Here is a 17042-nt window from a genome sequence, read left to right as displayed (position 1 = left end):
GAGTGTAATTCATTTGCCAAAAAAGAGACGAGAAATGCACAATAAACAGTTAAAGATGATTTTTTTTTTTTTATTGCAAGACAATACAAAACAGGCCAGTAAATTAAGCACTGTCAGGGAATAAGGGGACAAATTTGTGTTGGCTGTCGTGTGTGTGTGTGTGTGTGTGTGTGTGTGTGTCTATACTCTACCAGTTTGACAGGTAAAAGAATGGGGTAAGAGATAAAAATCATAATCATTGGTTGGCTATATCTGGCTTTATGTTGGGTGCATTCTTTGCTTCAAAAACTTGCAAATTTGACTGTGCACCACAGTACAATATCAGCTAAGGTGGGTCCTGCATTATTAGCTTATTTCATGACAAAATCTAACACTTTTATCATTTATATTGTGCTCACATTTTCCATATTCCTTAAAAAATGTGCTGAAATTCCCATAACCTCAGTCATACACAGTTAACGTGGAGCGTGGTAGTTTTATTCCCAAAAACAGATAAAACACAACCAGCCATAGTGAGCTTCACTCATTTAATATGAGCAGAAACGAACTGACACAGATGGGTTTGAGCTGATGATTAAATAATTAAAGTTCACTATGGCCACTGTTCTATCTGTTTTCTGATCTTCTCCAGAACTGTGCAGCTTTTTGACACTGTCTAATATTTTTGGAGATGTGCACACTGCTATTTCTCATCAGAATTATTCTCACAGGAATAGGCTACTAGTTTTTTACTAGTCAAATAGTGAAGCTACAATGCATAGTCTGTTGTGTGCTCCCCTCAATGGGAACATGGAGGTGGTGGTGTAGCCTACTGCACAGAGAAGTGTAGATGGTGTGACTGCAGCCACAATGCAAATATATTGTTAGACAGAGCTGGGGGTGAGAAGCCCAAAGGCAAATTTCTGCTCTGAGGCCCTTTAACAGGTTGATCCGGAAAAGACGCAGCCAAAACTATGGCCACACCACCATACCAATACCAGTGTGACTACGGAGCTAGCTGAGGCTCAAACCCGTTAAATTGACGTTAGCCAGCTAATGGGCGCGCCGGTCCGCTCTGCACATCAACTGGCCATGGCTTCATCACAACTCGACCCTACGGAATAAACTAATGTTTTGGACACAGGTAAGTGAGTTTGCTAACAGCTACAACCACTGTACAATCAGTTAGCTAATAATAAATACATTACGTCATGTTTACCATCTCCGTTACGAGTGTTGCTAGCTAGCTAACATGCTAACAATTAACGTTAGCTAACAGTGTCCGGTGTGAAAGTGAACTTCTTAGGGACTGTTAATTGAGGGGAAACGTTAATTAGACTCTTATCTTTAAATGTACAACAAACACAATGTACATTTCAAACAAACGTTAATTAAACACGCAAAACAAATTATAACAGGGAAGTTTTGCGACTGAAACGACTGCAAGTTCAAAGTTACTTTACATTAGCTTGTGGTGACTTTAACCGTTGATAGTAAAAACCATAGACTGTATAAAAAAACCTATATAACAAAGATATAACGTTACAGTCATTTATTAAAACATAAGTTAATGGTATTTCACTAATTGGATTTTTTTAAAACCAGTCTGAAAGAAGGAGGAGGCACAAGGCACGGACTGTATGAAAAAAAAAATGGCTGTGGTTGTTTTCTAAGTGGTGCAAATTAAAATACAACGTTAATGTTTGTCACTGTTGTAACGTTAGTAATGTGAGGTGATAATGTTCAGGCAGTCCACCTTGTTGTGAAACTGCTGTGGCTGCATGGTGACATTGGTTTGTCTTCTGTGTCCGAGGCTACTTTGAAATACGAGAGCTGTAAATTAATTAAAATCTGTTAGGAAATAAGTGACTCGTACAGTTGGGAGTTTTGTCAAGTGTACTTTATGGATGATTTGCATGTCGGCTCGTTGGTCTAGGGGTATGATTCTCGCTTAGGGTGCGAGAGGTCCCGGGTTCAAATCCCGGACGAGCCCTGCTTTTTTAATAGTGGTGTCAATCTTGTTAATTGTACATTTGTCCTTCATCTTTAGCTCTCTATGTCGTTTAACCTCAGTCAGTCCCACAGTGTTGAGATATGAACTGGCACCGTCCCTCAGGTCAGTGTCTAAAGCGCCAAGTGAAGAATTTCACGCTTTCTTATTCCCATGACACTTGTGAATAATATTACTGCCCTCGGGTTTATTTTTGGGGGTATAAGTGCTGGTATAATTTAAGGTCTCAAGGTTTTTATTTGTCACATACTCAACATTTCTCTACACTGAGCAGTGAATAACCTTGTTGCCGCCTCCACTTTTGTGCTTGACATATAGAAATAAAAATACAATATGCAACACAGTAAAACTTTGTGAAGTAAAAGCAACAGTCCAAAAGATTAACATTTAAGATAGTTTAACAAAGAGAGTACACTGTCAGTGTTAAAAAGGAAATGATGTTAATTTAAGAAAATGGCTTCTTAATAAAAAGCATGACAGCTAATGGGAACATGCTGTAATAAAAATAGAAAATGTTTTAATATCACCAGACTACCACAGACCCCAGAGGTATACTTTTTCATTTCTCATAGGTGCTTTATTCTGTAATTCCTTTTTCATGACTTTGTCAGATAATTAGTTTCTATCATTGTTTTCTGATCCTTTTTTTAATTAGCACTTTTTAAAATACTGATGTGTTGGGGTTGGGCTGCTCATAAGATTAGATGATATTTACAGTCAACTAACTGTAACTCTAATTTTACTGCAACTACCCGAAAGTTCAGGGAATTTCAGAGAAGAAATAGGTTAACATTTTGCAGCAGTTTATTCTTGGGGTCCCCAGGGTCCTGTGTGTTAAATATGTGGGAGAGGTGAGGGTTAAAGAACATCTAGGAAATAGACTGAGTCTTCACTGTTCAGTGAGATGACAGAGGGTACATTAGAGGCAGTAAGGACTGTGTGTACGAGAAAATGAATATTGAAATATCAAAAGTTATGACCCCGACGTGATTTGAACACGCAACCTTCTGATCTGGAGTCAGACGCGCTACCGTTGCGCCACGAGGTCTGTTGCATTGTAGTTGTACGTACATAAGATAAACATATCAATAAAACTAATATTCATAGAAACTGTTGAGAGAATTGTCATAACACGAAAATGTGCTGTCGTATCCTGGATTTACACATAAACCGTGAAAAGTGGGGGTCAGTATTAGTAGTCTGTTGTCGCCGTTCATACATACCGTTCATGAACTCTATTATGTTTACTGTAATATTACAATATGACCAGTTTGTGTATATCAAAGGCCGGTTAGCTCAGTTGGTTAGAGCGTGGTGCTAATAACGCCAAGGTCGCGGGTTCGATCCCCGTACGGGCCACTACGTTTTGTGAAATGAGTTGAAAAGGAATCATATGTTGGCTTAGGGTTAGGGTTTTCTTTCCCACGTAACGGAATATGATCCATCACGCTATACAAATCAATTGTTAAAATCGTTTTCAGAATCCAGGTCATTCCCTTCTAAGTTTCATATACATAGTATTTGCTTTGGTATACTGGTGCATAACAACAAACAGGGTGAGTGTCTAACGACATAAATAAATATAGAACATTTATTCACCCACATTTATTTATACCTGTATCTCTGTGTCTGTATGCTTATTAGGATAAATGTCAGCATTTTTGTTCTGCCTTACAACGTGTCCCTCTCTATGATGCACAGTTTACACCCGAGCATCAACTACTTCATTTCGCATGTACTTCAGATACCTCGGCGTCTGTAGCAGATACCCTGCTACCACCATGGGCAAACACAATGTCGGCCGTTTCACCGGTCCCCAACCGTGGTATAGTTACAGTATACACCGCCACAGAGTGGACTACACCCGGAATTACCTGTAATATTTTGGGCTTTTACTGTCTGATATTTGGTATGGCATTTCCTGTAGCCGACACAAAATACTGCGTTTAGTGCATTTGTCAAAAAAACTCCACAGTTTTCTCCAAACTTTATGATAGCCAGCCACCGGAATATGTGTCTAGGCTGTCCTCCGCATGCTGGTCTTGCAGCGGGAAGACGGAAACGTAGTGCACGGCGACATGAAATTCCGTTTTTAAATAAAAATGTGGCCTTTTTGTATATAAATGCGCCTAACACTGCATCACGTACAAACTGTTCTAGAACAAACCGTCTGAGTTCGACAGAATTAGGGGTGTTCCGACAAGCTGCAACAAGGCGTTGGTGGTATAGTGGTTAGCATAGCTGCCTTCCAAGCAGTTGACCCGGGTTCGATTCCCGGCCAACGCATACATTTTTCCTATTTGAATGCCCTAAGAAGCTCACTTCCATTTTGAGAACAATTACCAATAAAGCCACAAGAACTAGTATATGCCTGTGGAGGAGGAAAATAAAGTGTTGATGTATTGATATATATATATATGTATATATATATATATATATATATAAATACATTTATTTAGCCCATGCTATCTATTTACATATCTATTAAATATCTATACATCTATGTATCTAGTTATTAATTGGTCATTTTTCATTCTCCTTATAGGTCAGCACAATTTTAGGTTGCATACAGCTGATCTTATCCCATGTGCATAGATTTTAATGCAACACAAAGCTAATTGAAAATGCCTTTAATATTAATAAATGTGAGGTTGGCAATCAACGACAATTGTATAAAAAACAGAAAAATATAAATCATCTCTGCTAATGTTTTTTCAGTTACATGATTGTTATAGCACGGCATAGTCTTAATTTGAAAAGAAAAAATACAATTATTTCTGCGAGAATAGTTAAATTTGGGAGCCAAGTTCGATCCTTCATAATCAAAGTTTTGCAGAGATTGCAACAAAATTATACAGCAATTTTATTAGGTTTGTTAATTTTATGTACATTTATTTAAGTTGATTATTATCTTTTATCTTTATTTTTTGTAAATCCACATGTTTATTTGTTTGGGCCAACCTTACTCTTCCTGAAAGGGCACAGTGCTAGCAACCTCAGAGATGTTATTCACTAACATTTGTGGTTATTGCTTCACATGTAATGAGTGTGCTCAGCGTCCCACAGTTACAGCTCAAGGTGTGGTGATTTAGAGTGTTCATTATGTGAACACTAGAGATGGATGGATTTAATGCCCATCTCATATCATTGTGTTCCAGGGCCACAGACTTCTTTTTAGTCGCCCTGAAATTCTCCTAACACCAATTTAGCTTCGAGATGATAACATCTCCGGTCTCATATAGCTTATACCTAAAGGGAGTTGAACATAGCAAGTGTAATAACTTAATTAAAAAAGGGGGACCATTGGATATGCAGTTCAGACTTTATTCCATCAGCTGACAACACCGTGACTTCTTCAGAAAGATAAGATAGATCTAGCCGGGTCACGAAATAATTAACAAAACATTTAAAATTTGTTTATGCGTCAAACATTTCTCTCATCTTTGCTATTTTCTTTTGAAGCACTGGATAGTTTTACCTCCTTGGGCATATAAAACTTAGTCTAATAATCTTTGAGAAGGTAAAAAAACACTTGTCTCTTCTTTGTCATGTCTCCAAGTGCTGTCACATAAAAATATCCTGTGACAATGTGTTGCTTAAAGGGTCACAAATGCGGCGTATGTCTCTCACGCACACACAGACACACCACATCAGCAGCACTGATTGATAATAGATGGAGACATGTGGCTGTAGATAAAGATGGAGGGAGTTTACTTGCTGCACAGGAAATGTGTCACAGTTTCTCCTCTCTCCACTAAGTTCATTTGTTATCCTAGTCACCGGTGTTAATCCTGCTTACCCTCTTTTTCCCTCTGTTGCCATGGATATGCTATTCCTATGGCAACTGCAGGCCTTTGCGGATGGCCTCGGGCCCCCACCGTAGAGGACTCTCTGAACCTTTCATTACACATTCCCTTCAAGCTCGCAGACAAATCACACAAGTAGCACATACCCTAACTCCGTCTCTCTAACTGTTGCCCTTTCTTTCTTTCTCCCCTCCATCCTGCCATCTCTCTGTGTCTCTCTCTGCTGCTTTGCCCTTACTTTTAAGTCCTTGATACACTGCACGTGTTCAAGACAGTAGCACAGCTGTTTGTCGTTTTGGTGTTCATATTTCCTAAATTACACTCCAGCCACTCACTGTGCTCGTGACACTAGATGCCAGCGCTGGTAGGAAGAGGGCTGTGATCAGATTTGTAGCACACGTATCGCTGTCATAAGAGTCAGTGCTCTAAGCTTTCTAATTTTCGGTGTCAATGGAAACCAGAGCTCCATCTTTAAAGATGCATGAGACGTCTTGAGCTACGGAGAATAGGGATCTGCCGGAGAAAGTGTTTCTGTGTCAGAGAGAGTGAAAGAAAAGGAAGGCAGAGGCTCGTGCAGATGACAGTGAAGTGGCCAGTGGCAGTGAGGGCCCCAAGCAGAGTGCAGTGTCAAGACTGCTCACTGTGTGTGTGAGTGTGAGTGTGTGTGTGAGGGGCAGGTGGGGGGCCTCCACCTGCTGAATGAACCCCGTCAGCGTTGGGGAGTACCATGGGCTTCGGGTGGGCTCAGCCTTGCTCAGCATTGTGGCGGGCTGCATCATCATTGGGGTGTCGAGGGAGTGTGACGCTGATGCTGTAGGAGGGATCTTTCTGGGAGCGGGAGGCCTCGGTGAGTGTGTGTGTGGAACTTTTTAGGAACTACTGACCCAGTTGTGGGAAGGTATTTAGCTGCTGTTACGAGTCATTGGTTGTCTTGATTGCTTTTTGCTTTGAACCTCTAAACTCATACATTAATCTCTTCCTGCAGTGTGACTGAATACTGATGGAAGATTTGTTAGTGTAAACATCTTAAAAACTTAATTAACATTCTTTTATCACCTTTATACTTCATTACTTTTCTTACTTTTTAACTAGTAGAAAGCATGTCACATTGTGCAGGATTTACCTTAAAAGCAATGCATAGATCAATCATTACTTATGACCCACTAGAGGTGTTTGGCTACAGAGACTCTATATTTTCTAAATTTTCTCCTTATTTCGCTGGGTTCGGTACGTTCCTGGGCACAGCATGCAGGTGAACTTTATAAAAAGGTACTGATCACGTGCAAGACCGTAAGCAGCAGGTGTCCAAGAGGAAGCTAGGAAATTCGTGCACACAGTACACTGAAGGAGATTGAATCATGGGTTAACTTTCACTTTCTCTGGTGATACTGTTAACAAACGGTAACCGATAATGCCTGCATAGGACAACTTTAAGTTATGTCAAAGTGACACCTATGAAAGATTAATTTGCATAAGCAGATAACTTCGTTTTTAATTATTTTAACATGTCGTTTTTTTGTGGGGGTTTATTCCATTTAAATACTTGAGTCTGAAAGCAGAGAAAAGTGACGTTACTCCAGGTTTCAGAGGCTTAAAATGAAATTTTTATCTGTTTTTAATATTAACTCTTCATGTCTTTATGTCTAAATTATTGGAAAACAAAAGGATTACATAATTTTTCATGCATAGCTAATAAAATATTAAATGTTTCCCTATTCTGTGTAACAATGCTTTATAGTCATCTCCATATTTTGTCACCTTCACCAAATACACTGGCTTAAGTTAAAAGGAAAATACTAGGTACTTTTCTACGTATTGGGTTTAATAAGGTCAGAAGAAAATTAATAAAAGATTGTATATATAACAACAATATTCGTATTTTTAATATATATAGGTGTGGGATGTGTGAGACCCCAAACAATAAGGAAGAAAACATTTTATTTAAAAAAAAAAAAAATCCTCAGAGGGTTGTCTGGTTTGAGGAAGAAGCGCTTATATCTGACAGGTAGACTGAGGAGTATTTGTTGTTTAAAAAAAGAATAAAAATCCCTAATTAAAGCCACAGATCTGTGGCCTGTGACATTTTCCATCCACCACTCTTGAAAAACACACCATGTGATCATTTGATACAACAGTGTAACTGGAACCAGCTGACAGCCTGAGCAGTTGCACCGCCAAGATAAGAAGAGTGAGAAAGCTAAAGAGCAAAGGGCAGGGCTTTTGATCTGAGGACGACATCAGCATGCATTGTTAATGGGCAATGTATTCTCACTGATGATTTGATCAGCTTTCAATAATTAATTTGTGTTCCTAACACGTATCAAAATTTGGCAAATCAAAACTGTGCACAGCAGCTTGAGGGAGACACTCACTCGGGCAGCACTTGTGCAGCTAAGTAGCATCTAATTATGTGTTTTGGGGCTTATGTGCCTCGATGCCTCTTCCGACACATAGGCTGACTAATGAGTATGAACGGAGTGTTCTCGGCAGATTCTTTTCACTCCTTCTGCAGTTTCGTGACATTTTAAGCACATGCATGCATCACAGGCACCCGCAGGACCTGCCAAGGTTTAATGCCAACTCTTGTGGCTTATAAGGGAAATCAATAACTGTGTTGAATTGGAGCAGAGTGCCACTGAGAGGCACACAAGCCCTCCGGTTCAGATATTACTTTATACTTTGAGTTGAACAGGAAGAAACGTCACACAGTACACTAAAAATAATCTGAAGGCTGTTTCATCAAACAGCCTTATTGTTGGTCGTGATGTCTGCAAGTATGGGAACATCTATAGAAAAAGAGAAGAGAGTTTTTCTAACTTCCGGTGTGGCTCACATGCAGTCTATGGCGAATGAGATAAGCAGATTGATTAGCAGATATATCCCTCTATAATGAGATTTTTCTTATTGCCTGCATACACAGTATTTTCCTCCTCTCCTGGTTTTGTTTCAGTAATGTGTTCTCATTTCTTAGTTATTCAACCAATAGCAATCAGGACATTAAAAGCAGTAATTCTATATCACTCATCAAATTAATTATGCTATCTGCTTCCCAGGCCTGCTCATATCTATCTACCCCTTTATAAAAGCCTGGCTCAACATCAACCACATTCTTCCATCCTTTGGTAAGTTGTTTGATATTTTAATTCATTATTTGAACAAGGGCTGCACAATATAAGGATAATATGTGATATCATATTTCACATGGTTGAATATCGTGATAACAAGATTACCATTGGTTCTCAACCCATGTCATTTGGTTTAGGTAACAAAACTACCTGGTCATCATATTCTTATAGAACGGTCCGTATACTATACTACAAAAAATGCATGCACAGCAGTTAATACGATATCCTACGAATGAACACCCACCGAATGACGTTACGTCCTTAAAGTAGTTATGTGATTAACATTAAGTTACTGTGGTTAGGTTTAGGAAAAGAAACATGGTGAGGACGTAAAAAAATGACTCAAAGTTCACACGTTTCCGACACACGCAACTCCAGGGGAAAGTCCGGATTTTTGTTACCTCAACCTGCCTACTTGCAAGACTGCTTGCTACTGCTTCCTTGTTTGCTCCCGTCAGCGCATTGGTCACATGGTTGCAGCCTTCGAAATATGTGGGATATGTATGAACTACGAAGTTTGTTGCATTACTTTTCGTAGTAAAACATATGAACAGTTTGTGAGAACAGCCTGACCTGGTTAGGTTTACCTGATAGGGTTAAAATAAGTATGTAAATTGTTGTAAATACGCCATGAGTGACACAAGTATGTCTTGGACAATTATTGTAACGTTAAAACACCACTGACTTTTGGTTTCACGTGAGACACAAACAGCAGTCTCCTGGCTGAAAGTCTGTCGGTGTTTGACCCATCCACCCGCCCTACATGGACTTCCTCGCTCTTTATATGTCAGTTGCTCCGAGTGTTGAATAGTACTGGGGATGGGTTTACGCTGGAATTAGTTAAAAGCCTGGTGCGTCTCACAGAGATGCCAAAAGGTGGTCTTAAGTGTCTGTATCACACACTGAGGAGTGTGACAGAACTTCTGCTGATAAAACCTGTCATAAATAAACAGATATTAAAGTACTCAGCTCTGCCTTTCTGCTGCTTTCAATACACTCCTGAAATCCAATACATTGCTTGTTGAATTAATAAAATTAACCAAACTGTTTCCAGCTTTCTTTTATTGAACAAATTGAACATTAAATTGAACATAAAAGGCACCAATAAAGAAGAATGAAGGTCACATTTTAAAGAGCAGTTTTCCACTAATCCTCTCTTTCAACTGACTCAGACTGCTCCCAGGCACTGTTGAGATGGTGAATCTTCTGGTTATCGTTATATAGTGGATGGGTCACAAAACACAGGACTTCCCCCAGGAATCTGGTGTTCAGAATCGTGTGAACTTTAAGTCATTTTAAGGTACATCATCACCATGTTTCTCTTCCCAAACCTAGAAAGCATGGCAGAAGAAATACCCGCACACCAATTCAACTGAGCCGGACAGCCCTGAGACTTTTCCCAAACCTAACCACAGTATCTTTACTTGCCTAAACCTGACCTATGTTTTAAATTAACTACGTAACTTTGTTTTGAGTTTTCTGTTTGTGTTCCTTGTTTCATGTTATTCATTCATGTTTAATCTGCTTCCTGTTTTATTTTGTAGATTCTCTCCTCGTGTGTCGTGTCTGGTTTTACTTCCTGTCTTTGTGTGTTTTCCCGCCTGTGTTCTGTCACACCCGTCTCGTTAGTCCTTCCCTGTTCCCAGAGTCTTCCCTTCACACCTGTTTTGTATTAGTCCTGTGTTGTTAGCCAATCCCTGTTTCACTCCTCTTGCCCATGTCTTCCTACTCCAGCTGTGTCTCGTCCTTGTAAATAGTTTTCTGTGTATTTATACCTGTGTGTTTCCCTTTGTCAGTTCGTCTGCGTTCATCCTGCATTCATCCCTGTTCATTGTGTTTTTCTGGGTTGGTTTTCAGTTTGGTTTTTTTGTTCTGCTTTCATTTGGATTTTGAGTTGCCTGTCTTTAATGGATGTTTTCGACCAGCTTCATTAAAGCTTGCCTTTTGTTAAAGACTCAAACTGTCTGTCGATCTGCATTTGGGTCCTTCGCTGAACTGCCACCGGAACAGTACATGGTGTCATTCATGGGGCACTGATTCGTAGGCTACCATACAAACCATTGCATGAGGATACTTACAATACTATACATTGTGCAGCCCTAATTTGGACATGTGATTTAAATACTTGAAGACTATTTCAAGTAAAACATAATTATGGCTCTGAAAATATCTTGATTTCTCAGGAAACTTCAGAGTGCACCCCACACCTGCCAATCCTGCTCCTGATCAACCTGTAGAGACACTGAGAAGAGAAGGTGAGTGAGAATGTGAGCCACAATGCTTTAACAGAAGGGCAGCCAACCATACACAGGTATCATATAACATTCAAAGATATGCTGTTCAGTTTGCTACTTGATAGTGATCCGTCAAGATCATGTCTGTCGTTTGCTGATAGCAAATCTGACACCTGGAGAGCTAATCGTTAACAACAGCGAGAGAGGTGCTGTGTCTCGGTTCTTTATTGCAGAGCATCACTGGTATCTGTAATATCTCAGGGTGCAGCTGAATAATAAAGACGAAATGCTTTCTTCTTTCATAACCACTTTTTCTTGACCTAGATGGAGAACATTATGAGATTAGGGAAAGATGAAAGAGAGCCACTGTGCTGAGAGAAACAGGCTAAAATGGCATTAACATAACACTGTAAGTGCTAGTTTATCAAAAAAATCAAGGACAAACTCTATTATAAGACACAGTTTTAGTGCAGCCAACTATACAAGTATGAAAATAGATAAACAAAGAGAAGACCTGCATGTTTGATTATATTAACATTAACCTACAAAGCACTGAATCGTTTGGGGCCAAAATACATGTCTGATATGCTGCTCTCTTGTGAGCCATTCAGAGCTTTTATCATCTGGGACAGGCCTGCTCACCGCCCCCAGGGTCAGAGCCAAACATGCAGCTTTGGGTTATCTGCCACCGAAATCTGGAACACACTTTCTGAACACTTGAGGTCCGCCCAACCCTTTGTTCTTTTAAATTGAGTCTTAAAACCTTCATGTTTGCCACTGTTTGTCCCCGAGGTCACAGATGTGACAGTGTTATACTTTTGAAATCCTTTAAATCTACTGTTTTTGTTTTGTTTCTAAAACTCCATGTAGAACTTCACTGTTTCTTCTTTTCATAGAAAGCACATGTATTAATATTATCAAACACTGTGATCTGCTCTCCTGTGCTCTTGACAGGGACTCAGAGTCAACTGAACTTGGAGCGTTGTAAGAGTCGAATGGGAACCTTTGTGGACGGTGGACCGATGGCTGAGACCAATCCAGATGAGGGGTACTGTACATGGCCATTATTATATCCTGTGAATTATGTTCATGTGCACTTAATGTGGATTAGTGATTTACAAGAAAGTGGTGTGACGTTAGAGTTCAAGAGAGGTAAGGAAGGAGGGAGAGGTGGTGTACTGACACCAGAGGCTCGGGTTCACATTCACTGTGCAGTCATTTCAAGAACCTTCAAGATCATATGGTTTCCCTCATCTCAAAGTGTTTTAACCCCCTTAAAGATGAGACACACTTTCTAAAAGAAAACATGCACATTATGCCCAAAACTATGCAAAGTGAAAGAGTCGAATATGTGAAGATTTGCATGATTTCCCAGATTTGTAGATCTGCATATCCAACCTAAGCACTGTGTGGGCATGAGATTATTGATTTCAGTCCTGCCTCTCTGGCAGGTTCAGCGCAGGTCTTGGTGAGGCTAAATTTTCCACCTCAGAGCTCTTGATGATCCAGCAGGGGTCAGCGCTTGGCCTAATTTTATTCTTAATTTACATGCTGCCTCTTGGAAACATCCAACATCAGTCCCAACATCAGTTTTCGATTGATGCAGAATTCACAAATATTTGAGCTGCAATCCAAAAAGAGATCAGTGATCAGGCCATCATTGTTCATTTGTTCACTATGTGTAACGCTTGATAAGAACTTCTAGCGACCTTGTCAATTGTCTGTCAGAAAACTGCTGTTTGTTTTCTGTTTATTGCAGAGTCAACATTGTTTTCTTTAAACCATGTCAGAGATCTTTGCCTCACTTTAATCAAGTAGTTCCTCTTTCAACATCATTGATTTGCCCTTGATTATTGTTGTACTATTCTCACACTGTTTTTTTTTTTAAATCAAACTATGTTATCTGTCAACAATTGCTGCGGTAGTGTTTTTGGATGCATCACAAAGTCTCATGTAGATGCCCAAAAATTAATTAACTGAAGCTTCAAAGACTCTTAGTGACACATTTTCTAGTCCATAAAGTCACTTTAACTTCCATACTACATAACAGAGATTTTCTAGGATAATGTTCAGTAGGAATGCAATCATGCTTTTACTTCACTGTTATTGGATTACGACGCCCTGCCAGATGCAGACTTCAAAGCAGTGCAATGATTTGACCTCCTTCACTGTTCAGATGTGCGTCAGCTTTCATCTCAGAGAGTCAATTTTGGGTTTGAGGCCGTCACTATGAGGCATGAGTCGATATGGATTTGATCTACGTGATTTGACGACTAATTAATCTTATTCCATATTGCTCTTTTTGTGGTATGATCAGTTAACACTTTCTAATGCCATCGTTAAAAAGAGATGTGATGATGTGCTAAAGATTTAAATTATTTTGACACTGATTCATGGACCAAATGACTAATCACTAAATATAAAAGGCATGGTGTTGATTAAGTCATGCTATACGCAGAAATCTCTCATCTAATTATTTTTGTATCTAATGCGTTAATTTATCATAGATAAATGTCAGTAGAAAAGCCAACAGCACAACTTGCATAAGATCATGTGCTTTTTTTGTAGCCTGTAGAACCAGCTTAGAGGAGAAAATGAGACTTTCAAAAGGTGAATATTACAAGTTATAACCCCCTTTCACTGTCAAACAGTCAATTTTTCCTTCAAAAACAAGCATTTTTTCAAACCCATGAGTGAAATATATGAACATTTAAGCAATATCACACAAGAGGGAGTGATGTTGTACTGTGATATCGTCACGGCTGTGATTCGGTCGTAGGCACGAGGCCGCAGGACAACAGTTCAACAGTTAAATAAGCAAGGCTGATTAAGAAATGTTGAAAAATGAGGACAAAATAGAGCTGATTAAGAAATGTTGAAAAATGAGGACAAAATAGATCATTTAAGTATTTTATTTGTCTTCCGCCAACAAAAATAGTTCCCTCAGGACTCCGCTGTCACCGTTGCTATGTAACGCAGACATGGTGTGCAAGGCACTTACTCTTTATACACATTTATCTGCACTTTTCCATTAATTGTTCAGCCGGTGAAATAAGTCTCTGGTGGTGACTGCATGGTGGACTGTCGCTTCACAGGCACAGCCGACTCTGCCTTCTGATCTGACAGTATGTTGCTTTTCTCCAAGTCATTGAGCTCCGCTGATGAAACACTGACAAACCTGGATGTGTGCTCAGATGGATTCAGCTTCTCCTCTCCCTCATCTTCCTCTGATGACCATTCATAGTTCAATTCAAAACTTATTTTAGGAAATAAATCCATATTTTTGGCTGTTTGACAGTGGATGAATTAATTAGCCTACAACGCAACTGCTGACCTAACTGACACTAACCGTCAGTTTTGATTTGATTGTTGATTGCAATCAGCTGTGATGCGAAGTGATACATACACAGTGAAATAACCGTGATGTTGTACTCCAATATCATCACGGTTTTACTGTCTCTCGACCAATCAGATTGCAGGGCCGGAACTAACTGTTGTATAATAATCATTTTTCAATGCTTGATATGATTAAATCTAGACTGTTAAGGTCCATGTAGCCATAAGGTAGCATGTTAACTGGCAATACTGGAAAAAATCCACTGAGATTCACTCTCACTCTTTAAAGAGTAAACGATTCATCCACTGAGGTTCATTTTAATACGTTATGCTCATATCGTTACACATATTATGCAGTACAGTCATGTTAAAACTCATTTCAAGGGGAGACACTATAGGTGAACAGGGTGAAACTTTAAACTAATCAATATCATTTGATCCCCCGTTAATTACTTACAGTACATCTTTGTATTTGGAGTTTTCTATATTTCATACGGGTGGTTAACACTGTCGCCTCACAGCAAGAGGGTTCAGGGTTGGAACTCGCCAGCCGGCGCCTTTCTGCTTGGAATTTGCGTGTTCTCCCCTTGTCAGTGTGGGGTTTCTCCCACAGTCCAATGCAGGTCAGGTTAATTAGTGACTCTAAATTGCCTCTAAGTGCGATGGTTGTCTGTCTCTATGTGTCAGCCCTGTGATAGTCTGGCGACCTGTCCAGGTTGTACCCTGCCTCTCGCCTAACGTCAGCTGGGATAGGCCCCAACCCCCTCATGACCCTTAAAAGGATAAGTGGTTACAGATAATGAATGAATGAAATTTTAAATGAGACACTATATAGTTAAATATGCACTACAGAACTGCAGAACTGAAATATGAACATTGGATAGAGCCAGGTACAAAATTCATGCTTCATTTTGTTGACATATTGGACTCAACAATTTTGGATATCTCCTTTAATCACTCCATACATCTGAAAATACTGACAACAGCCATAAAAAAAGAAAAGAAAATCACCATGTTTTAGGAATAAAATGTTCTATAAATGCAGCTATGGGTGAAATAAGAATAAACCTTTCTGTACAAAGATCAGAGGAATTAAACTGGAAAGTTTGGCGTTTGATAGTTCAGCTGAAGTGGAGATTTCTGGCTCAGAGTACGAGGAAAAATTCAGTTTGTGAAAATGGCCTTTAAAGATGTGTACTGTAAAATTCCATACATCTTTACACAAAAAATAAGATATGACAATAGAATAGGTTAAACATTTTTACTAATAAATATCACCATGAAACTTCTCCAGATGATTACTTACATTAAGACGTTAATTATTTATATGACAAGTTTTCTGAAAATGTATGTTTAAATATGCGAATGAGGCATTATCCAATCAAATCTGCACTTTGAAGTTGTCACTCTGCACACTCATACCTAAATGCTAGAATAGCTCAGTTTACGCAGACTTCCAAAACGACATATATGATCGTTCCCAAAACGACACATGCTACTGTTCAAACGGTCGCAGTTTTAAACACTTCCTTAACGTTATGAAACAGTCGCTATTACATCTTAGTGGTTTGAGTCAGGCAAAAAATAGGTGGTTAGGTTTAGAAAACCATCATAGTTTGGCATGAAATAAATACTTAAATTACTTATGTAACATAATGTATGTTGTGTTATATGCTACACATACTAGCATACACTATGTTTTAATTAAAAGAAGTCCATGTCGACTGTGGGCCACAAATGCTTGTTTACGCCATGATCCACCACTTCTCCCATCTTTATACCACATTACACGGACTTTGTCGCCTTTTGTACTGTTAAACCTGTTACCTCCCTTCCTCTCCTGCTCCCAAAAAAATTACTATGGCCAGTAGAGGGCGCTGCCTTACAATAAAAGTAAGTCTATGTCGTAATGAGCTGCTCGCACAGTCGACCTGTGTGGCCATTTTTTGCTGAAAGCAGCCTGGCTTTTTGCATAAATTTCTGATACAGTAATCTGAACTAAAACAAACACCTAAATGTGTATTTTGGACGACTGAAAGACCACATGGAAGCAAATTAGCCCAAAATCTCACCTGTAGTGTCTCCCCTTCAGTTTTGGATGACTTAAGGGAAGTAAAGACTGTCATAAACTGAGGGAAGACCGATGATGACGAAGGAAGCAATGCCTCTAATCTAATGTTTTAGTTCAGCTTCATCACACAGACAGACACAATACAACATCCCTTGTTTACGTGAGTCATGCTCTGGTGTGTTTCAGGACATCAGACATGCCAGACGTCTTATCTCTACGGAAACTTAAGCAACTACCTTCTGATCAAGACCTGCCATGATGTCATCACATGACCTGACCACTGACAAATGTTGCTCAACTTCCCTGCTAAATCTTCTTCATTAGGTTTCTTTCTCCTCGTCCTGTTTGTTGAGATCACCTCATGATATTGTGCTTCTGTGGTCTAATAAACCTCTCCAAAGATGATGATTGTCAGAGAGGTATTTCCATACTTCCTGCCAATGAGTGAAGCAAATTAAGCCCAGTAGTCCCACTTGTGTG

The 17042-nt window shown here is 39.4% G+C and overlaps 1 protein-coding gene and 4 non-coding genes across 5 annotated transcripts; 4 read left to right on the top strand and 1 right to left on the bottom strand.

The window, feature by feature from the left end:
* The first annotated feature begins 1900 nt into the window (after positions 1-1900).
* On the top strand, positions 1901-1972 carry trnap-agg (transfer RNA proline (anticodon AGG)). Its single transcript has one exon. It is a non-coding gene; the product is annotated as a tRNA-Pro (tRNA).
* A 994-nt stretch (positions 1973-2966) lies between these two features.
* On the bottom strand, positions 2967-3038 carry trnaw-cca (transfer RNA tryptophan (anticodon CCA)). The gene has a single exon. It is a non-coding gene; the product is annotated as a tRNA-Trp (tRNA).
* A 237-nt stretch (positions 3039-3275) lies between these two features.
* trnai-aau (transfer RNA isoleucine (anticodon AAU)) lies at positions 3276-3349 on the top strand. Its single transcript has one exon. It is a non-coding gene; the product is annotated as a tRNA-Ile (tRNA).
* An 855-nt stretch (positions 3350-4204) lies between these two features.
* Positions 4205-4276, top strand: trnag-ucc (transfer RNA glycine (anticodon UCC)). The gene has a single exon. It is a non-coding gene; the product is annotated as a tRNA-Gly (tRNA).
* Positions 4277-6345: 2069 nt separating this feature from the next.
* On the top strand, positions 6346-16958 carry kncn (kinocilin). Its single transcript, XM_050033743.1, has 5 exons — positions 6346-6643; positions 8850-8918; positions 11105-11176; positions 12110-12203; positions 16749-16958. The coding sequence occupies exons 1-5, from the start codon at positions 6496-6498 to the stop codon at positions 16819-16821; spliced, it is 456 nt and encodes a 151-aa protein (XP_049889700.1). The 5' UTR covers positions 6346-6495; the 3' UTR covers positions 16822-16958.
* The last annotated feature ends 84 nt before the right edge of the window (positions 16959-17042 follow it).

This window comes from Epinephelus moara, chromosome 21 (genome assembly GCF_006386435.1).
Source record: "Epinephelus moara isolate mb chromosome 21, YSFRI_EMoa_1.0, whole genome shotgun sequence".
NCBI classification, from domain to species: Eukaryota; Metazoa; Chordata; class Actinopteri; order Perciformes; family Serranidae; genus Epinephelus; species Epinephelus moara.
Note: the sequence above shows the minus strand (reverse complement) of the source record. Positions and strands in the feature narration are given on the sequence as shown.

Excerpts from the sequence above, each read along its gene's own strand:
- kncn (XM_050033743.1), top strand. The coding sequence starts at position 6,496 with ATGAACCCCGTCAGCGTTGGGGAGTACCATGGGCTTCGGGTGGGCTCA. Across the intron at positions 6,644-8,849 it reads TCTGGGAGCGGGAGGCCTCG|GCCTGCTCATATCTATCTAC; the intron begins GTGAGTGTGTGT and ends TCTGCTTCCCAG. Across the intron at positions 12,204-16,748 it reads GAGACCAATCCAGATGAGGG|GACATCAGACATGCCAGACG; the intron begins GTACTGTACATG and ends GGTGTGTTTCAG.